The 19258-nt window shown below is 34.4% G+C and overlaps 1 protein-coding gene across 2 annotated transcripts in view; it reads left to right on the forward strand.

Moving 5' to 3' along the window:
• ASCC3 (activating signal cointegrator 1 complex subunit 3) overlaps nt 1-19258 on the forward strand; it is a 259967-nt gene that overhangs the window by 192437 nt on the left and 48272 nt on the right. For both annotated transcript variants that reach the window (XM_050316537.1, XM_050316536.1), the window contains exons 30-34: nt 1435-1577; nt 11331-11468; nt 11572-11692; nt 15040-15172; nt 17751-17876. In XM_050316537.1, the coding sequence (XP_050172494.1) occupies nt 1435-1577; nt 11331-11468; nt 11572-11692; nt 15040-15172; nt 17751-17876 (661 nt within the window). The remainder of the gene's footprint in view (nt 1-1434; nt 1578-11330; nt 11469-11571; nt 11693-15039; nt 15173-17750; nt 17877-19258) is intronic.

The raw sequence follows: 19258 nt of genomic DNA on the forward strand, positions 1-19258 counted from the left end.
GAACAGAAGTTGCAAGTCAGGCTAACCACCTATAATTCCAGTTTCAAAGCAATAACCATAAAATTCAAAATTTCTAGTGCATCCAGATATACTTCTGTTTCCAATTTTTTATTCTTAACCAAGCTGGCAAGCAGGACAGATTTAGGAAAAACTCTCGTATTTTATTTGAACATGTTTCGGTTTGGTTACATAAGGAATATTTATTATATCAATTAAAAATAACCTCCAAAATAAATTTTGTAATGTGAACTGCTGTTGATTGTGAGGTGACATTTGTGAGGTGACTTTTTAGCTGCTTTAATTAGCCTTATGACAGAAGCAAAGTATTGATTGTGGACTAGAGACCAATCTTGACAGCTCGGATTATTTACACCTCCACAAGAGCATTGTACAAAAACACTAATGAACAATAAATCTGTCTTGGGCTATTCTGCCACACCTGTTCCTAAAGCAACAAAAATCCATTAGATGCTGGGCTTTTAAAATATATAGATATATTGGCATATATAGTTGTGAGATATAAATACACACGAATCATCCTATTTCAATAATTTCACAACTGCATAGTCTGTGTATATGCAGGAGCACATGTTGGGTAGTATTTGTGAGCTGGGGAACAATATGTGCTGGTGGATAGTGGGAAATAGTTTTCAGAAATTAACGATACATAAATTTAATTGCTATAATGAGAATTACATGAGAAAACACACAAATGGATTTACGAGTGACTTAGAGTATTTGAAATTCTAGGTACACCTGTTCATTTTTCTAGTGCTTGTTGATACTGGAAAATCTGTAGAAATATGATTTATTGAAGGCTCTGTTCCCCACTTGTTTGACATCATACAGTCAAGGTTATTTTAGCATTTTCATGGCAATTCTTATTCGTAGGACCATAAAAATTTGCTTGCAACCTCAGACTTTTCCAAAATGGGCTGAGCAAGACAATGTTTTTTTAAAAAGTCCTAAAACATAATTGGTTTAAGTATATCAGACCAATTAGTAAACACATGAAACAATGGGTCAGGCAAAAAGCAAGTTTTAGACTTTGATGGCACTTAATCTGAGACAGCATATCCCAATAGGGTAGAAAAAACATTATCATTATGCTGAGATAGAGAGAAATTCACAAGCTTTGAAGTCTAGAAAGCTTCTCTAGGTTATGTGGTGTTTTGTTGGGGTTTTTTTCCTAACTAATTCTCTTTATTAGCTTACAATGATCACTGAAGTGTCAGGGCACTTAACTCAGACTCAGCTAAGCATAATTTTATGGTCTTTGGTTCAGAGGTGGTGTATGCTCACCTAAAACGAAGTATACATGTATGCCTGTATGCCATCTTCAGAGAGGTCTCTCATCTGTCTACGTATTGCAAAGAGAAGCTCTAGTTTTTGTCCTTAAAGGACCAAATTCTCAAGTTCTGTTTTCCTCAACAGCAATTCGGAGTCATTCTCCAGCCAAGCCTGTTCTTATTTTTGTGTCGTCCAGACGTCAGACAAGGCTTACTGCCTTAGATCTGATTGCTTTCCTAGCCACTGAGGATGATCCCAAACAATGGCTGAAGATGGATGAAAGAGAGGTAGAATCTTTTTACCTTCACTATTGCTGCTTTGCTTTTCTTTTGTCAATGTTTGTTTGAAAAAAAGTCATTCTAAAACAAGAGTCACTTGAGGGTAGATCTTGAAAGAGCTGTGCATATGCTAAATTTCATATGTATTAAAAGTAGTGTCACCATAAAGATGCGTCTGTGCAAGAGCTGAACTTCAGAACACAGACTCTTTTATCTTTGTTTTTTCCTGTGTATCTCTTATTACTGCTAGTTCCGTTGTCCCAGAAAACATATATCACGTGGTACAAGCCTTTGATACAAAGATAAGACAAAGACTAGAAGAAAGAGGGTTAGTGTTCTCTAAAGTTTACAGCTGGACATCTGTGACATATAGATGTTGAGCTGGAATTTAAGCCAAATCTCTTTCAGTGTTTTAGGAGAAAAATCGTCCTTCTCATGAGACGCATTGTGTATATGCGTACATATCTGCGTGAATATATGTATATATGTATATACATACATCTGTCCATCTATATTCATACATCTATAGAGAGATATACTGCAGAACCAATCATTTAGGAGTGATTTAGTCTTGCATATCACCAAAATAAATCAGTGATATAAAAAAAGTTAAGAAAGCTGCCAATAGCTTTGTTATAAGAACACAAATATTGCAATGTTTTTGTTCTTTTTCAAACAGTATAGTCTTTAGTTACATTTTTTGTATTGTTTGTTCAAAAGTCATTCCTTTGTTTATTACAAAACATAGGTGATGGCGAAATGATAACTATTCAATATTCTCTTTTATCTGCATTTTTCAAACAGTATACCATACTGTATTTGATCCACTCAGTTCAGCACCTGCTCTGAATACAGTATTATTTGTTTCCTTTTGAATTGATGGTCCTGATTATAGTATATCATTGCTTCAAAACAGGTTTTTTGGTTAATATTCGGATTTTATAGATTTTGGAAATCAGCTTTTTCTAATGGTAGCAAGTCTCCTACTAGGAACTTCTGTTATAATTTAGGCTAAAGCACAGCACAATGCAGAAATCATAAATAAAAGATCCAAACTGAATACTGTATGAATATTTGTGTATCAACAGTTTTATGAGTGGATATACAATTGTATACCAACTTTATGTGCCAAAAATATAGGTTACTAAACTATGTGTTTGTGTTTGCTCTTTGCAAAAAAAAAAAAAAAATTTGATGTTTCAGAGATAAAAGTGCAACATCTGTATCCTTCCTGTTTTGAATTGATTTTAAAATAGAAAATGGCTGTCTTGGCTGATAAACCACTAGCACAAAAGCATATCTCACCTTGATGCTGCTTTTCTAGCTGTATAACCTCTATTTAACGTTATCTTGAGCCTAACAGAAAGATTTCATATCCAAGTTATTACTGTTTAGTTGAGTACTCTACTAGCATGTGCTGGTTTGCTGCAGTAACCTCACCCAAAATTAGAATATGCAATGTGCTTTCCCTAAATGACTTACATTATTATGAATAGTTTCTCCATATCCTGGGAGCCACTAATATCCTGAAAAGTGCTGAACTGAAACTTCTTCACTTGCTGGAAAAGAGTTTTCCATTAGGAGTCTTTGAATTTCATGTTTCAGAATAAGGTTTCGAAATAGGAGCCAACAAGGACAAGCAGACTTTGAATTTATTAGTTTAATGACATTTGCATATGATTTGTATTTGAATTAATAAGCTGAGTGTTTGGAGTATGAGATACCTACCAAGTTACTCAGTTCTGATTACGTAAATGTAAAAGACGGAGGATTAAGTTCTAAGTTGTTATATCTTACCACTATTATGCAGAACACAATTCTGTTTGAAGTACCCACAATTTCAAGTGGACGTTTCTTTAGGTAATTATGGAACTAGTTTGTAGTTTTGTATTTTAAATGAGCATGATTAGCCTGAGTTTCATTTGACATTGAAGCACAGGACAAAACTACAGTAGTGTTACATATATAGTGTATGTCCTGCCTGATTCTTTAACCATAATAATTTAATTTTTTTTAATTTAAAAATATTAACTTCAGGTTATATTACGGTCAGACAGACTAGGTGAAACAGACAAAATTCTCTCCTATTGCTATAGCTTTTTAAAGTATAAAAGTAGAACTAGCAAATACTTTATAGTAGGTATTCCATGTCTTAATCACTTGCCCAAATATTTCAAGTTTTTCAATTCCATATGGAATAAAAATGGACCAGTTAGAAGAATTAAATTGTTGTTGCCTTTAAACAATTTTTTTTCATGTCCGTCTTTCACATTTATTTTTTTGCCAACCATTGTTTTTTAGGGGAACTTACAGACAAAATACTTTATTTTCAAAATATTTGTAATTGTTAATTGTGAAGTATGTTGAGATGTAAGAGATTTTTTCATGGGTGTATACAAAGTTCACAAGCTTTACAACAGACCTTGGCACTTTTTCTTCAGTCAGCCTTATCCATATAATTTTGGCTGACATAAGATTTTTTGAGAACTCATTCATTAGTTTTGCTCAGTGATGTAATTGGTTTTGCTACACGGTGGCTTAAAGTCAGGCTATGTTTATGTAAGCTTCCCAGTGGGTAGACTTCATAAGTCTTCTTGAAATGCTGTAAACAATGCCATGCATAATAACGTCTAGAGGGCTGATCTTGAGGTAGACACAGATTCTTGCAGTCATTAAAAGTGTTTCTTCTGTGTTACCCTACTTGGCAGCTTTTCTGTGATGGTATCAGAGATTCAGACCTTGTGGGGAAGAGACTGGAGGAGGGCAGAGGCCAATACTGGCTTTGTTGTTACCAGTATTGGATCTTTGTTTATCATCATCTTTGTTTGCCGTCATCTTAGCTTACCTGATCTTCTCTGTAGAGGTTCTCCTTGTAGTGGCAGTGCATTTGCAGCTTATGACTGATTCCGTTCACAAAACTCCATGCTCCTTCTCTTCACAGTACTCTCAGAAAACAGGCAAATCCACCTCCATCTCTACCACTCAGCTCCAAGTATCAAATTCAGGCAATATATCAATCAGTTATATTTCAAACTACATGAACTACGTGAAACTTCTGGAATACATATTTGTATATATAAGTGACATACAGAAACAACCCTTCAACCACTGCCACCAAAGCAGGTAACAGCAATGCCTGGACCATGGAGGAATCATAAAAGATGTTCTTGCCCTCAAAGAAGTCAATAGTCTAACAGGTGCAACTGAATTATAGTCGAGAAGGAATTTTTTATATATCCATCTACTGAAAAATATATGTTATAGGCAGCTCCATTAGGTTTTGGGGGATGGTTATTCCTGGATGCTTTCCCTGAATTTGATGTCTGGTGTGCAGTTTCTGGCTCATACCCATTATAGTATTCAGAAAGTTGAAACGTATTCAGAAGGTTGAGACAGCAGTCAGTCTTCATAATACTGAGCAGTACTTGATGAAAATTGCAGTTTCTAGTACTGACCAGTTTTCCAGTTCCACTGGACCTGTTTCTGCACTACAATATTTAGATGTGTTTAATATATTCTATGCAACTAAGTTTCAGGTAATGTGCATGCTTTTTGTGAATAAAAGTCCACTCAATTACCTCGGGTATTATATATACCTTAGTCTGACCAAGGCAGCTTCCATGATGTTGCAATACCCTACTTGCCAAGATTTGTAGATGATACTTCAAAGCTCTTTCCAACACTTTCCAATTCTTCAGAATTTAAGCGAGACTACCACAGTTTGCCCAGAGTATAAGTGGGCAGTCTCTTGGAGAAGAAAGAATAGTTACCTATCTTAGGACCTTAGAGATGTTTTTTAATTTTTCTGTAAGGTTCATTGTCCATATACATTCCAAAATGAGCTCTCTCTCCCTCTTACAATATGCAGCAGAGTTTATTTGTCACCAAAGAGTGAAGAAGCAGCAGCAGAAGCTGCCTTCCTTGCCATCCTCAGTAGTAGCAAGGACTCTTCATTAGACATCACTCTCTAAAAATTGTTTTGGTTACATTATGAGGCACAGATGCATCGTGACAGAAAAGTGAATGAGCAGTGCATCTCAAAGAGACAACTTCACCTGTAAATAAAGTAGTTCTTTATTTCTTTTTCTTGTTCACTGATGCCAACATACCCATGGGAAAGGAAAACTTTATGCTTACCCTGCTTTTTTTGTATAATCATTAGGTGATTTTTACACACACACATTCTTGCTAAAATTCTAATTTGCAGTTGTCAGCCAGGACTGTCATATTCAAGCTTGTGACCCATAACTTATCTTGTTAAAAGGGACGATAGCTCAGATTATGCTTTTGGAAACAGACAGTGCCACCAGTTTGTGATGGTTAGCTTGGGTAAGATGAGTTATACTGTTCTACATTAGGAGCTGACTAAAGAGGAACAAATCCTTCTCTGTCAGAAATTGCATCTGCATCTGTGGTGGTGGAAAATGTTGCAATCTTTTTACAACATAATTTATTAGAATCAAGTTTTCAGTTTATTTATTTTTCTCTAATGTTTTTACAGCTTTTTGTTTTTAACCTAAAACAAAAGTACAAAGTAGTATTTATGGTTTATTGTTTGAAGTTAGAATGCAGTTCTCACCAACAGACAAGCAGGGTGTTTTCTTATTTATTTGATGGAGTTCATTTAAAAATTTATTCCCTGTCCAGATACTTGGGAGTTTATTTTTTTTATTTTTTTTCTAATATTTACAGTACAAGGAGGGAGAAGAAATTTACCAATGTACATAGTTTTAACTTTAACCACAATGATTTTTGCATTCTGCTTTGTGCCATCTGCATCTTGTTAAGACTGTTCTTTATGAAACCTCTAGAAATAACCAATATCCTTTAGCACAAACATACCTACAATAATATTCAATAACATCCATATCAGGCAATAGTTAGCTTCCACTGAATTCAAGGCCCTTTGATTGAAGGACATTCATTGACTCCAAAAGAATGAATCAGACCCATACTTATTTTGCCATTTTAGTCATGTGAGTGTGTAAACGTGTGCACCACTTATGGATTTGTGTATCTGTTTGTACACTATGTGGATATATGCCTAGACATATACATGAAAGGGAATTAAATTTTACCAATAGTTCTGGTTTGCATTGCTAATAAAAACAAACAAACCAACCCAAAACCAAAGAAATTCCCAAGAATTTTTGGAAAGAAAAAAGATGGCTTTTCGTTCTCTGACCTTTAAATCAAATAACTTGTTATCTCCACGTTAATGTTCTGAGGTAATGTTGTGCTATAAAACAGGAATAAAAGAATCTGGTCTGTGTCATGAGTAGCTATATTGCTGTCATTTAGATGAGATTTTTAGTGTTAATTGTTTTAATATATTATGTTTTAATGTATTATTATGTATTATTCATATGTTTTAATAATATATCTCAACTGTTTAAACCTTATTTGAAAATGTTTCTTCAGGATTCTTATTTGAGTTGGTTTAGGCATCTTGTTCTGTGTGGGAGAGTTCTGAAGTATAAGCCAACTCTCCATAAAAAATAATTTTCTAAGATGTTATTTTTTCTGCATTTAAAGATCAGGAGGGTACCCAAGAATGATTTCTAAATGTTTCACTCATTATAGAAGTTCAACTTCCTTCTACAAGATGTTGGTTTTATGACACAAAAGTGTGTCATAAAAATTAACATTTAGTTATAACAAGGAGATGGTTTTATTTCACTTAACATCTGTAGCAGATGTGAAATATGTAATTATTTTTGTAAAAGACTTCATAACTTTCACGATTCCTTTGTTTGGCACATCTTTCTTCTATTGGGCATTTTAGACAATTGATAAGCATTATTCAGTGGCATATGGTCTGAGTCTGACGTGCTTTGAAAAGAGTAGAGAGTACTAATAATGAGGATTCTGTGAAAATGGGAAAACCAGCACAACAGATATGCTTTGAGAAAGTATGGGTTTTTAGCATCTTGAAACAATATATCACACTCAAAGGGACAGAATTGGGCTGCACAATCTGTTAGCTCATTCTTGTCCAATCTGGTCTCCTCCTTTCTTTTGGAGCCAGCATTGTCATCAACTTGCTGAATTATACTCTGACTGGAATGTATTTCAGGCACAGGGTAATGTATCTGCTTAAATGGAATCCTATCTTTCTACAAAAGCTTTTTAAGTATAATAAATTTAAAATATATAAAAAAAAAGTTCTATTAGCTTAAAGTAAATGGTTCAACAGTTTACATATGTGCAGGAACAAAGAAAATTACTGCTTCGTAGTTTGAGAAAAATCTAGCTTGTTCAGAAATTAGAATAGAAAATATGGAAATAAAGTTTACTTTTTAGAATAAATATTTTGCAATGCTACTAGAGTCCCAGATTGGTTTTCAAAGGGTTTTTTATTAAAAGGCAGATTCCTTATCAACCTAATATTAGGAAAGCACAGGAAATCTTTTTGGTTTTTTATCAAAAAAACCTGTGAAGGATAGCAAAACCTTTCAGCGTGAGCCTGATCCTACCTGTCTTGGAGTCCAGGGAAAAATCCCTCCTTGCATTAATTTCTCTGCATTGGTGTTGTACGAGTGTGGGGGGGTATGTCAGTACTATGCATATTTCCTTATGTTATTTTAATATACTTATTTTCTGTTCTTAAAATATATTTTCTTTACCCTTCTATGAGTAAAACAACATTACAGTTGTTTTCAGAAAGACAAATAAGTTATAAGAATGCAGATATATTAGATTTGTTTTATAGTCACAGTGCTGTGTCTGTTTCTGGTTAATGAACTTATTAATTGTGCCATTATTTCTTAATAAAAAGTTATAATATTCTCACACTACATTGACATAAGATAGTTATTTTTTTAAAATAAATTTTCAGGAGAATTTTAAGCCCTGGATTGTGCCTATGGGTAACAGAGTTATGTTTATTACAGTGATTTATATGAAAGTAAGGGGTCAGCTAAAAATGACTAGGATTCCCTGCTGCTAAAATGACAGGATAGTAGTACATGCGCCAGCTCTCCTGCTAAGGGTTCTTTAGTTTTCCTGTGGTAAATTACACTGCTTTGCAGGTATGACTAACAGCACCACAGGCCACCGCTGTAATACAAGTCAGAGGGGAAAAAAAATAACCGCCACCGATTGTAAAAGCAAGAAGAACATCTTTGAATAAATTCCCAGTGGTGTGAATTTAGGATGTTTTATGCTGGCAACTGTATGGCGAAAAGGCTTAGCTCAGGTTCTGTACTGAAAATAGCTCACGCTGCAAAACTGCATGTGCTGAAGGAGCAGTCTAATCGCTATAGACTAATCCAAATCAGCTAATTTGATCCCTGTACTGCTCTAGAGGAAACAGGAGTTTAGATTCATTATTTTCCCAATATCACATTCTGCTGATGTGAATAATGGAATAAATGTCATTGGGATTGGCTTCTTCCATTACGTTAAAGACATAACTATCATGAGGTGCTGATTCTTGGTGGGGAGAAGAAAAATTAATTCAGCAACCTTTTACCAATATTTGAATGCAGAAATTGAGTAAAATGTAAATGCATTCTTCTTGTCTTGTTTTATTTTTCAGATATTTACCAATTTTGTTTTCTATTTTTTCATCTTAATATCCTGCCAAATATATACATATAGCTATTATTTCTCAAAGTATCTACTTAGGCACGGGGAGCCTATGCAATACTAGTACCACTTCGTAAATCCATAGCACAGAAAACATTAATATTTTTATATATAAAGCAGTAATATTTTTAGTATTGTATGTTGATGGTCATAATCGTAGAGAAAACGATATATGTGTGTTCTCATTAGCTGTTTTTTAGTCTTAGAAGCAAAACTCTTTAAGATGGGTCATAATTCATGTTGTCCACACTGCAGTCACATGTCTACATGTTGACTAGAGAAATCAAAGGTTTGCTGATTGTATCTCCATAGATAAACTTTATCCTTTAACATATCCTCCTTTCATTCAGCTCTTTACTCTCTTCAACTTATATACCCCTCTTCTTGCTTCCCTTTCCTAAATGAGCTTAGCCCCTCTTCACTTCTTGATTCATCGCTGGGGTTTTTTTTCTTTCTGCTACCTTTCTTTTCAGTGTTTTATGGTCCCTTTCACTCTTTTCTTCTGTAAGCATCCTTTTCTTTTCCATGTGCCAGATCAGTTTATACAACAAAACTTCTGTGTCTTGTAGTATAGGAAGCTCTCAGGAACATCCAGACAACTGCCTTGTGAGGGGAAGTAAAGTTTAGGAGCTTCCATTGACAGGTCAAATTGATCTGTCAAAACTTGAACGTGTTTTGTTTCAGTTGGGTTCTCTGTTACTTCCATCAGCTGTGGTTCTGTTAGTCAATACTACTTCAACAAATAGACTTTTTAAATGCTTTGTAATTTGCTCTTCCTAACAAAATTGATTGATTTACAAAATCTATATTGTTTGTTGGTTTGTTTGTTTTAAAATCTCAACATGGACTGTTATATTCTCCGCCTTTTTGTACCTCTTTTTGTATAATAGTAGTAACATCTTACTTAAGTTTAGATTTATGAATAATTTTATTCACATTAGAGTCTGAGAATTATAAAACCCAGGAAATATTTAGAGAGGGTACAGTTTTAAACATCAGAAGTGCAATACCTCAGAGTTCAAAGTAGAAATGAAGATATCACTGCAGTCAAGCAAGTATCATGCCTTGGTACTGTGGGATACTCAGTCTGAGATGAGACTGAACACTGTGTCCAAATTTTTCAGTTACCCTGACTAATTTGTTCTGCACTACTATTTTTTCTCTAACCTTGAATATACCTCCTATGTTAACCATGAATGATGCTGCCCATAAGTATGCAATATCATCATGCCACTGCTGGTGGCACCAGGAAACCACTAATAAGAGCATAAATTTTAAAGTTCCTGGCTATAATTAAATTAAAATCACATAAAATAATAAACGGTCTTAGAAATAAAATAATGAAAGGAGTATTGAGGGGTAAAATCACTAAACAAGACAGTTTTGTTCATTATTACTGAGGAGCTTTTCATAGAGGTTATCTACGGTAATAAATAAATGTATTATCAAATTTACTACTTGAAAATATAGGCTAGAAAGGTAGTTAAAATGATAGTACTTAAAATGATTCCAAGTATTCATTGACATGAGATTTGAAAAATTAGTAATAGTAATAAAAAAAGCTTTATGTCTGGACTTCTAAAAGTTTTACATGAATGCAATAAATGCTAGGTTTCGCTATGGGGTTTGAGTCTGTAAATTACAAACTCATACTCAAAAAAAAAATCGAAGTTAATTTACATTTCCATGTGTGAAAAAAAAGCTTTCTTGATGAATAATAACTGCAAAATTATCAAACTGAAGGACTGTGTCTGTCTTTTCAAAGGCATTAAAGAGAGACAAATTTATTATGTTACTGGTTGCAGGGATTTGCTGTGTTTTTATACCAGTTCTAACCCCTTTGATACTAGGGATTGCATTAAACAAACACAGAACAGAATGCACAGCATTTGCCAGACTTGTCAAGATATTTTCAGCATTTTCATTTCCTTGTCTGTGTTACTTAGCATGTCAATAAAGTCATGTGCATTTCCTATTCCCCTCTTATCATTAATATAAGTATTTTGGTTTTTTAGACTAAAACCAGACTTTTCAGAGACTGAAGAAGGCTCTGTTTTCCTGTTTGTATAAACAGCACTGAGCAAATTATCCTTACTAAAAAAAAAAAATCCTAAAAGTTTAAAATTTCTGGGTAATCTGTTTTAAAATATGTAATTATTCTTTCTGTTACAGATGAATGATGTTATAGTGACAGTTAGAGATTCAAATCTGAAGCTGACACTTGCTTTTGGAATAGGCATGCACCACGCGGGTCTGCATGAAAGGGACAGAAAAACTGTGGAAGAACTGTTTGTGAACTGCAAAATCCAGGTACATGTGTTCTTTTTGAATCCTGCCATAATGAGTTTTACATGGAATTTTAAAAGTTGGCTTTTTGTTACATATACCTCATTAATCTTTCTTTCTGCCTTAGGTTCTTATTGCCACAAGCACATTAGCTTGGGGTGTAAATTTTCCAGCTCATTTAGTAATTGTTAAAGGAACAGAATACTATGATGGAAAAACAAGGCGTTACGTGGATTATCCCATTACAGGTACTCACATAAATTATGGATATGTTCCTATGTTGAAATGTATTTTAATCATCTGCAAATGATCTGAATTGTTTAGTAACTGAGCGCGGAAAATACCTAATCTGGGTATTTCTTTGTTTAATGCAAGTTGTAAGAGAGCTCTTAAGATTTTATGTAATAATGAAAATGTTTCTGTTTTGCAAATCTTTTTTCATGCTAAATTCCTTTAATGTGTATCATCCAAAATAGACATTAAAAAATTAAAGGGACAATTTAGCTACCTAGTTAGTTGTATAAAAGGAAGTTTTCATGCATGCAAATTTTTTTTTGTTGTTTTTTTAAACCTTTTCTAAATAGAAACAAATTTCCAACCGTAAACTTAGCCGTGGTTTAAAGCACAACGGTTGAATCGCACATGTATGAGAAAACAGTCACTTTACAGTAAATGAAAAACCTTAACTAGTCTGGTATGTTCACTGATGTAAGGAATACTTCAAAAATAAGCAGCTAAATTAAATATTTGAATTTTAGTCTTGATACAGACTTGTATTGCTTTCTGGCTCTGGTAAATGCATGTTCTGCAGTGTTTTCAACTAGCCTTAGAAAGTTAACCATGGAAGAACTTCGCTCAGAGTTCAGACAGGGAGAATATTTGTCTGGATGGTACTAAGCTTGAAGAATGAGGACAAGCTAAATTTATTCCAGGTTTCCTGTTCTGTTTTCCCTTTCTCTTTTCACAAGAGAAAGTTTATTATTGAATAACCCTATACTACGCTAGTGATGTATACACCTAAGGACAATCTAAATATTATTTGTAAAATAAGTAGAGAGCTTGCATCTTTTTAGCCATACAATGTCTTTCACCCATGCACTGTCTTTTCGGTAAGAGGAGTTTAGTAACGAAAAAAAACTCGGACTGAAAATACTACAGGGGTTACTTCTTCAAGTAACCCATCATGGAGCTTGATTTAGTGGTTAGTGCTCTGCAGGAAACTTGGGATCAATTTCCAGACCAACTGCCTTGTTCAGAGATTCTGGTATGACCTGGGAGTTTAGCCATGCACACTTGTATTTTGTGACAGGCTTTGGCTGGCATAAACTTAGTAGAAATAGTCTCGGCAGCAAAGTAGTATCTTGCTCGTGCTGACTGGAAGAACAGTGATGACTCACTTTATTACTGAATGAGGAAAAGGGCCTAAGAAAGAAATCAAACTGAAATTTTAAATTTTTTGTTGATCTGTGGGACTGTCAGAAATCAGTAACAGAGAAAATAATGTATTTTAAAGAAATCAGAAACTCGATAACCGTTGGAGACTTACTATGCTGTTTTAGAAATCTGTTGTACAGGTACTCACAAAGGCTTTAGAGAATGCTGATACTTTCACTCTTTATTGCCTTTTTAATCCAGGTAACTTCAACACTCAGAGTTCAATTCCTGCATTTTCAATAAGACTTGAGATGGGGGAGGGGGTGGATGGAATACCACCATCTGTGGTGGAAGCATTCAGATTTTGTTGTCTGCACTGCAACAGAAAATGCAGATTCCTTGCTTTATGAAGAAACATGTGGCGTGGTTTGCCTAAAGCATTTTTATTTTTAACTTTCTAGAGAATATTTATGCATCTGGAATTTTTGTGGATAGGTAGCGCAGTTTTGCAGCAGCAATAAAATGAAAATGTAATTAATTTCTTTCTGAAATACTTCCAAAAATTTCCCAATACTGTCTTTAATGCTGCCCTCAAGTTATGCCTTCACTGTTCCATCATGGTGTTACTTGGTTTTCCCTACTAAAGTTACTTTTCTGTATCAGGAATGCATTTGGCTCCAAGGAAGCAGCTGAGGGCAGAATGAATCACTGTGGAGTGTTCAGTAATTTCAAAATAAGCAAGAATGCTTCTTTGAGTGAAGTCAGAGGTTTCAGGAAGGGCCTTTTCTCAGTTGCCAGACATTTAATTTAGTTAAGCAGCCAAGGAACATGTAGTCAGTAAAGAAAATATTGGGTTTGTATAATTACATAGTGGATATTGGCAAAAACAATTTCCTTATTCTTTTTGGTAAATCCATTTCCTATACGGTGTTACGCACAATGTAATTTACCACGGTAGAATAGCAAGAAGTTGTTTCATCACCCTCCTGTGCACATACCTGTTCAGAAGCAGCAGATTTAAATAGTTTCATTTTTACATTTTAGTATCACTACTAAACTAACAAAAGGAATATACTGATAAAAAAACCATGGCTGTCTATATTGCCTGTCAGTACACAAGTGAAAGCATGTTACTAACAACTCACCATTGGGCTGTCTGTTTCTCCTATAATGGTTCACTGATGTATCCCATTGTGTCTGGATTTTCTTTACCCAGATGAGCTTTGGGCCAAAAGCTTATTGATTCTGAACTCAAAGAAATGTCTTTTCAAAATGCCCAGTACTGCAAGCCACATGTTGGGCAGGTATGATAGAGCTCATAGGGAATAAATAAGACATTAAAAAGTTTTAAAATGAAGACATAAAACTTACTAATTAATTGCTTTCCATTGTCTCTCCTAAGTTAAACAGCAGTTGTAGATACCAAAAAGGAGTCAGAGCTCTGTTGAACAGGACACAAAACAGCATGTGCAGATGCACTTCTCAGATAAGACACAAACAAATGGATGATAAGCATACTTATCTTACTGGTCAGATAGCAAGTTGAGCATGTTTTGCATAAACTAGTATTTTCAATGTTCAAAAAAGTCATTAACTAGTATGTGCAAATAATGTAGTAGAGTAGTAGTAGAGTAGTAGAGGTAAGCTTTAACTGTACCAGCTTTTAAATTTGTATATTGTGATATAGGGACAACATAGGATATGAAACCATCTCTACTCATATTCTATTAACTAATATAACTTGTTGTGAAATTTGAGTGGTAAATAACATAGCATTCAGGAATTAGAAATTGCCTTTAGCATTTTATCTCTCACATGCTCAAAACCTAGGAAATTGTATCTAGCAGAAAAGCTTATACAAGAAACTTGTATAAATGTGAAGTAAAATATTTGAAAATTGGAGAATAATACACAGTTGTTATTGTTGCCTTCATGAGTTCTCTTACTCATCATCTTTAATTGCATGTGAGCAAATGAGGGATGGATGTGGAATGGAAGGAGAATAGATTAAATTTGTATTAGACATAAGCTTGGATTCTGTTGCAGTGGTGGTGTTTAAGTATGCAGGAAGATAAGTCTCTGCAAGAAAGAAGTTCATCATTAAGTTATCTGAGATGGAAAAAACCCAAAAATCCTGTATTGCATATTATACAGACATCAATACATTATTTATGCCTCCAAACAAATACATTTGATTTATACATTATTGTCTCTTTGGCAGATGTGCTTCAGATGATGGGACGTGCTGGCAGACCCCAGTTTGATGACCAAGGAAAAGCTGTAATTCTAGTTCATGATATTAAGAAAGACTTCTACAAAAAATTCCTTTATGAACCTTTCCCAGTGGAATCAAGGTAAAGATAAAGCAATCAGTAAAGCTGATCTAACTATAAACAATACTACAAATGAGGGACAGAGGAAAGGGAAACAAAGTTCCTGTGCTGGAAAACTCCTACATATTGGAGTCTAGAGGAAGATAATTTTCAAAAAAATATTACCCATCTTTACCCGTATTTCTTCCCTGAGTTTTCAAGCATTGTTGAGCTCTTCAGTCCATTCCCAAATGATACTACAGTTACCTCTCTGGTTTCAGGTGTTGTCTCAGACATGTAAATTAGAGCGCAAACTGTTCTTCAAGGGCAGTGTTTAGGACAATTATACATGATTATCAGAACCCTCTCTGAAATTCTGTGACAAATTCTTGGTAGGAAAAAGTAGGTGAGTTTCTAACACTTTTTACCTAGAGTACTTGTATCGTTATAGATACCACATTTTTCAAAATCTTAAAAATTCAAGGAGAAATCTACATGGTTTAAAGTCTTACTAATACACTTTCAACATATCTTTCCCTTCAAAATTGCAACGTTTTTGTCAGAAGTGTAGAAACACTACCTTTTTGCAGTCTCTCTGAACTTAGTTGATGCAAAGTCTGCTGTCTGGCATAATGTAATATGTGCCTTGGTTTTGATATTTTTAATATACTTAGTTGTTCAAGAAGAAGCCCAACTAGTTACATCAGTCTCCTGTAGATGCATGTTTCATGGAGGAATTCTCAGACATCTGATAAAGCATAAACATTACTGAAAGCATTTCTCACTGATGAAGAAGTATTGTTCTCCTAAGGAAACTTCATCCCTCAACATAAGTGATAATGGGAGCTTTATCTGCTCAGGAAATTTGTAGGAGCTTGAGAGTGCAATCCCCCTATGAAATGTAGTTGAAATGGAGTGATGTATTTGAAGATTAACTTCTGTGGTGCACAGACAGACATATAATTTTTTTCAACCAGAAAATGTGGAGACATACATTTCATTTCCTTGGGAAACCACGATTTTTTAACATAGAAATTTCACTTAGCACAAAAGGCTAGGAGTTGCACTTCTTCGAAATGATAACAAGTAAGTCAAAAGAGTGGTGTGATTAAAATATTGATGATATATCCAGACTGCATGGCACTAGCATAAACTAAGAAATATCTCTGTTCATTGGTAAGTGGTGTTTCTAAATAATATATCTTCAATATAGCAGTGGTAATCACACCTTTTTCCTGTTTCGAAGACTATAAATATTCTGTGTTTCTAGTAGCTCATTTTGTGTATGTATATTTACTTTGTAGCTTGATATATTCCATCTTTTGCTATAAAGAAAAAATATTTGATAACTTTTCAGATGAAGATTCACATATTATTAACAATCTCCCTAAGTTCTCTGTAGGTTGTGAACCAATAACCTTAGATTTATCTTGGTCATTTTATGATCAAGTATTTGAAGAGGCTTCGTGTCTTCAAAGAGAAACTGTCTGAGTGTTTTTTGAAGGGGTTTTAGTTTGGAATGCTTTCCTGTCTGTTCTACCAAAGAGCAGACTTATCAGCTTTGTATGGTATTTCCAATTTGTAAAATTAAACTTCGTATTTTTTTAATTAAAGCTTTTCCTGAAAGCCATTGTCTATGTATTAGTTGTAAGACTTGAGTACTCAACTCATATAACAGGTTCTCCTTGATCATGGGCCTGAAACACCGCACGTTAGAAACAAAAGAAAAAGCACTCATTATTGTGGAAGAGCTATTGGATCATCTGTCCAGTTTCTGTTGGACAAACTATGTAAAACACCTGCAGTTCTGACCTTTAGAAGCATGCAGTCAGCAGTATAGAGCAGTAAAACAGCTATTCAAGCCAAATTATTCTTTACTTTTAGCAACAGGGAAAGAACATTGGGAAAAGAAAAAGGATTATATTATGAGAAAAATCAGATTGAACCTTAAGGATATTTGCAATTCTCTGATTGAACTCTAGCCAGGCATGATCTCATTAGATACCCTAATGGAGGTCTTTGTTCCATTTAATGACACGGTATTTTATTTTTTAAGAATGACTTTAACTGCTTTTGTTCTTTGTGTTTTTGAGTTTAGATCTTTCTGGGTAAAAGTAGCTGCTCTTCTTTTTTCTTTTTTTTTTTTTTAACATTGGATGAAGATGAGGCAAAATCTGGGGGAAGCAGTTTTGATGTAATTTTAACAACCCTCAAGTATTTGTCGAGTATTAGCTAAGCTATTGCCACTGTTTCATTTCCTGTTTGTCTTTCCAGATGATTCTCTATTGGATTAAACCAGCATGATCATATGGTCAACATACAATATTCAGAAGTTACCACTGAGTAGCTCCATCTGAATACATTCAATGAATGACTTAAACTTGTGCATTCTTGGTCCAATCAAAAAATAATTTGAGCTTCATTCCACTATCATGTAAAGGAGATGACTGGCCTTGCAATTACATTCCCCCTTCTTCCCCTCTTCTCTTTTACCAGAAGATAAATATATAGTATTTTCAGATTAAAAGTAATAAACCTTTTAATGGACAACTCTACAAAATATATTACCTGTCTTTGTGATTGTAAAGTCAGCTAAGTCCTCTTGTTTCCTGTTCTTCAGCTTGTTAGAAGTGCTGGCTGACCACTTGAATGCTGAAATTGCTGCTGGTACTATTACATCTAAGCAGGATGCAATGGATTATATCACCTGGACTTACTTCTTCCGTCGACTTATAATGAACCCAAGGTGAGTATACAATACAAATGCAATTTATTCTCAAGGTAACTTGAGGTTAGAGTTGACACAAAGGTGATCTGTCTGCTGCTGGAGTCTAGAATACTTAGCAGTCTCCAGTGTAGGAGCATTACTGGCCCACACGTGGAATAAATCTTGTGTGCACATTTTTTTATAATTTCTTCTCTAAATATAAATGCATTTTTTGGCAGATAACTTTACAACTTGGTGACAACTGTAAAATAGCCTTATTGAGAGGGCTACATCAGCATCCCTAAAATAAAATTCCAGATTATCACATTCCCTCAGATATTGTATTTATAATGCAATTCTTTTTTTTTTTAGCTACCACATTGATATGTCTGCCCAGTTTTCTTAAGAAAATTTATTAAGACCTGGACTTTCCTAATAAATGAGAGAATAGCTATCAGCTGTTTCTCTGTGATAAGTTTTGCTTTCATTAGGGTATCCTGGTGAAACCATGTGTGCAATATTTTTGATGATTGCTATCATCCTGCCTGGCTCCAGCTGGTATGCAGATCATTCTGAGCTGTTCCAACTATGTAGCCTGCCTTTGCCACAATGCTGTTTTGGGTAAAGGGTATGTTACCTGTCGTGTGATCAATCACTCACCTGCCAAAATAATGTGGCAAATAAAGAATTAATCACTTAGATAACTGCATATTTCTTAATGTACTCCAGAATGTTGTATTTCTGAAATCATGTTCATGTCCATAACATTTGGTCAGATTTTCAGCTGGGTTCTTTATGGGCAACTGCTGCTGGGAGCCTACAGGTGATAAAATAATTTCCTTTAATCCTTTTTTTAGTCTTTATTAGTTTTGAATTCTGAATCTAGTCCTATGCTGAGGATCTCCCTCAAAATAAACAGAATTTCCAATCTTGGGAAATAAAAAATGCAGAGTGTTAGAACGGTAAACTAAGGAAAACATATTCAACCTTCTCACTTCATAGCTAACAAAATGCATACATTTATGTGGAAGGTATTTCTCCTCTGAGAGTGACAAACAGCTAGATTCTGATTTTGTGCAGATTAGATGTTATACCTTTTAGCATAAAGAATAGGTACTGTTACTTTAAAATGTCTTGCTCTTGAATTACTGTGGTAAAGTTCTGTAGTTGATTTGGTTTTGGCAAGCTTTGATTGTGTAGTATCTGTGGTAGGTAGACTATTTAAGATACAACATGTAGCCCAAAAGTAAGTGTAGAATACAGAAATTTTGATTGAATAGGCAAGCTCTTCTCAATATAAAAGAAGGTTTCCACTGGAGGTTGGCACATTGACTGATGGTCGTTTTTTCTCTACAGTTTCTTTATTGTCATGGAAAGCTAAATCTGGAGTTATCAATTTCAAATCTAAAGCAAAAGTTCTG

The sequence above is a fragment of the Myiozetetes cayanensis genome, unplaced genomic scaffold, assembly GCF_022539395.1.
Source record: "Myiozetetes cayanensis isolate MyiCay16 unplaced genomic scaffold, myiCay2020 scf2-11, whole genome shotgun sequence".
Taxonomy (NCBI): Eukaryota; Metazoa; Chordata; class Aves; order Passeriformes; family Tyrannidae; genus Myiozetetes; species Myiozetetes cayanensis.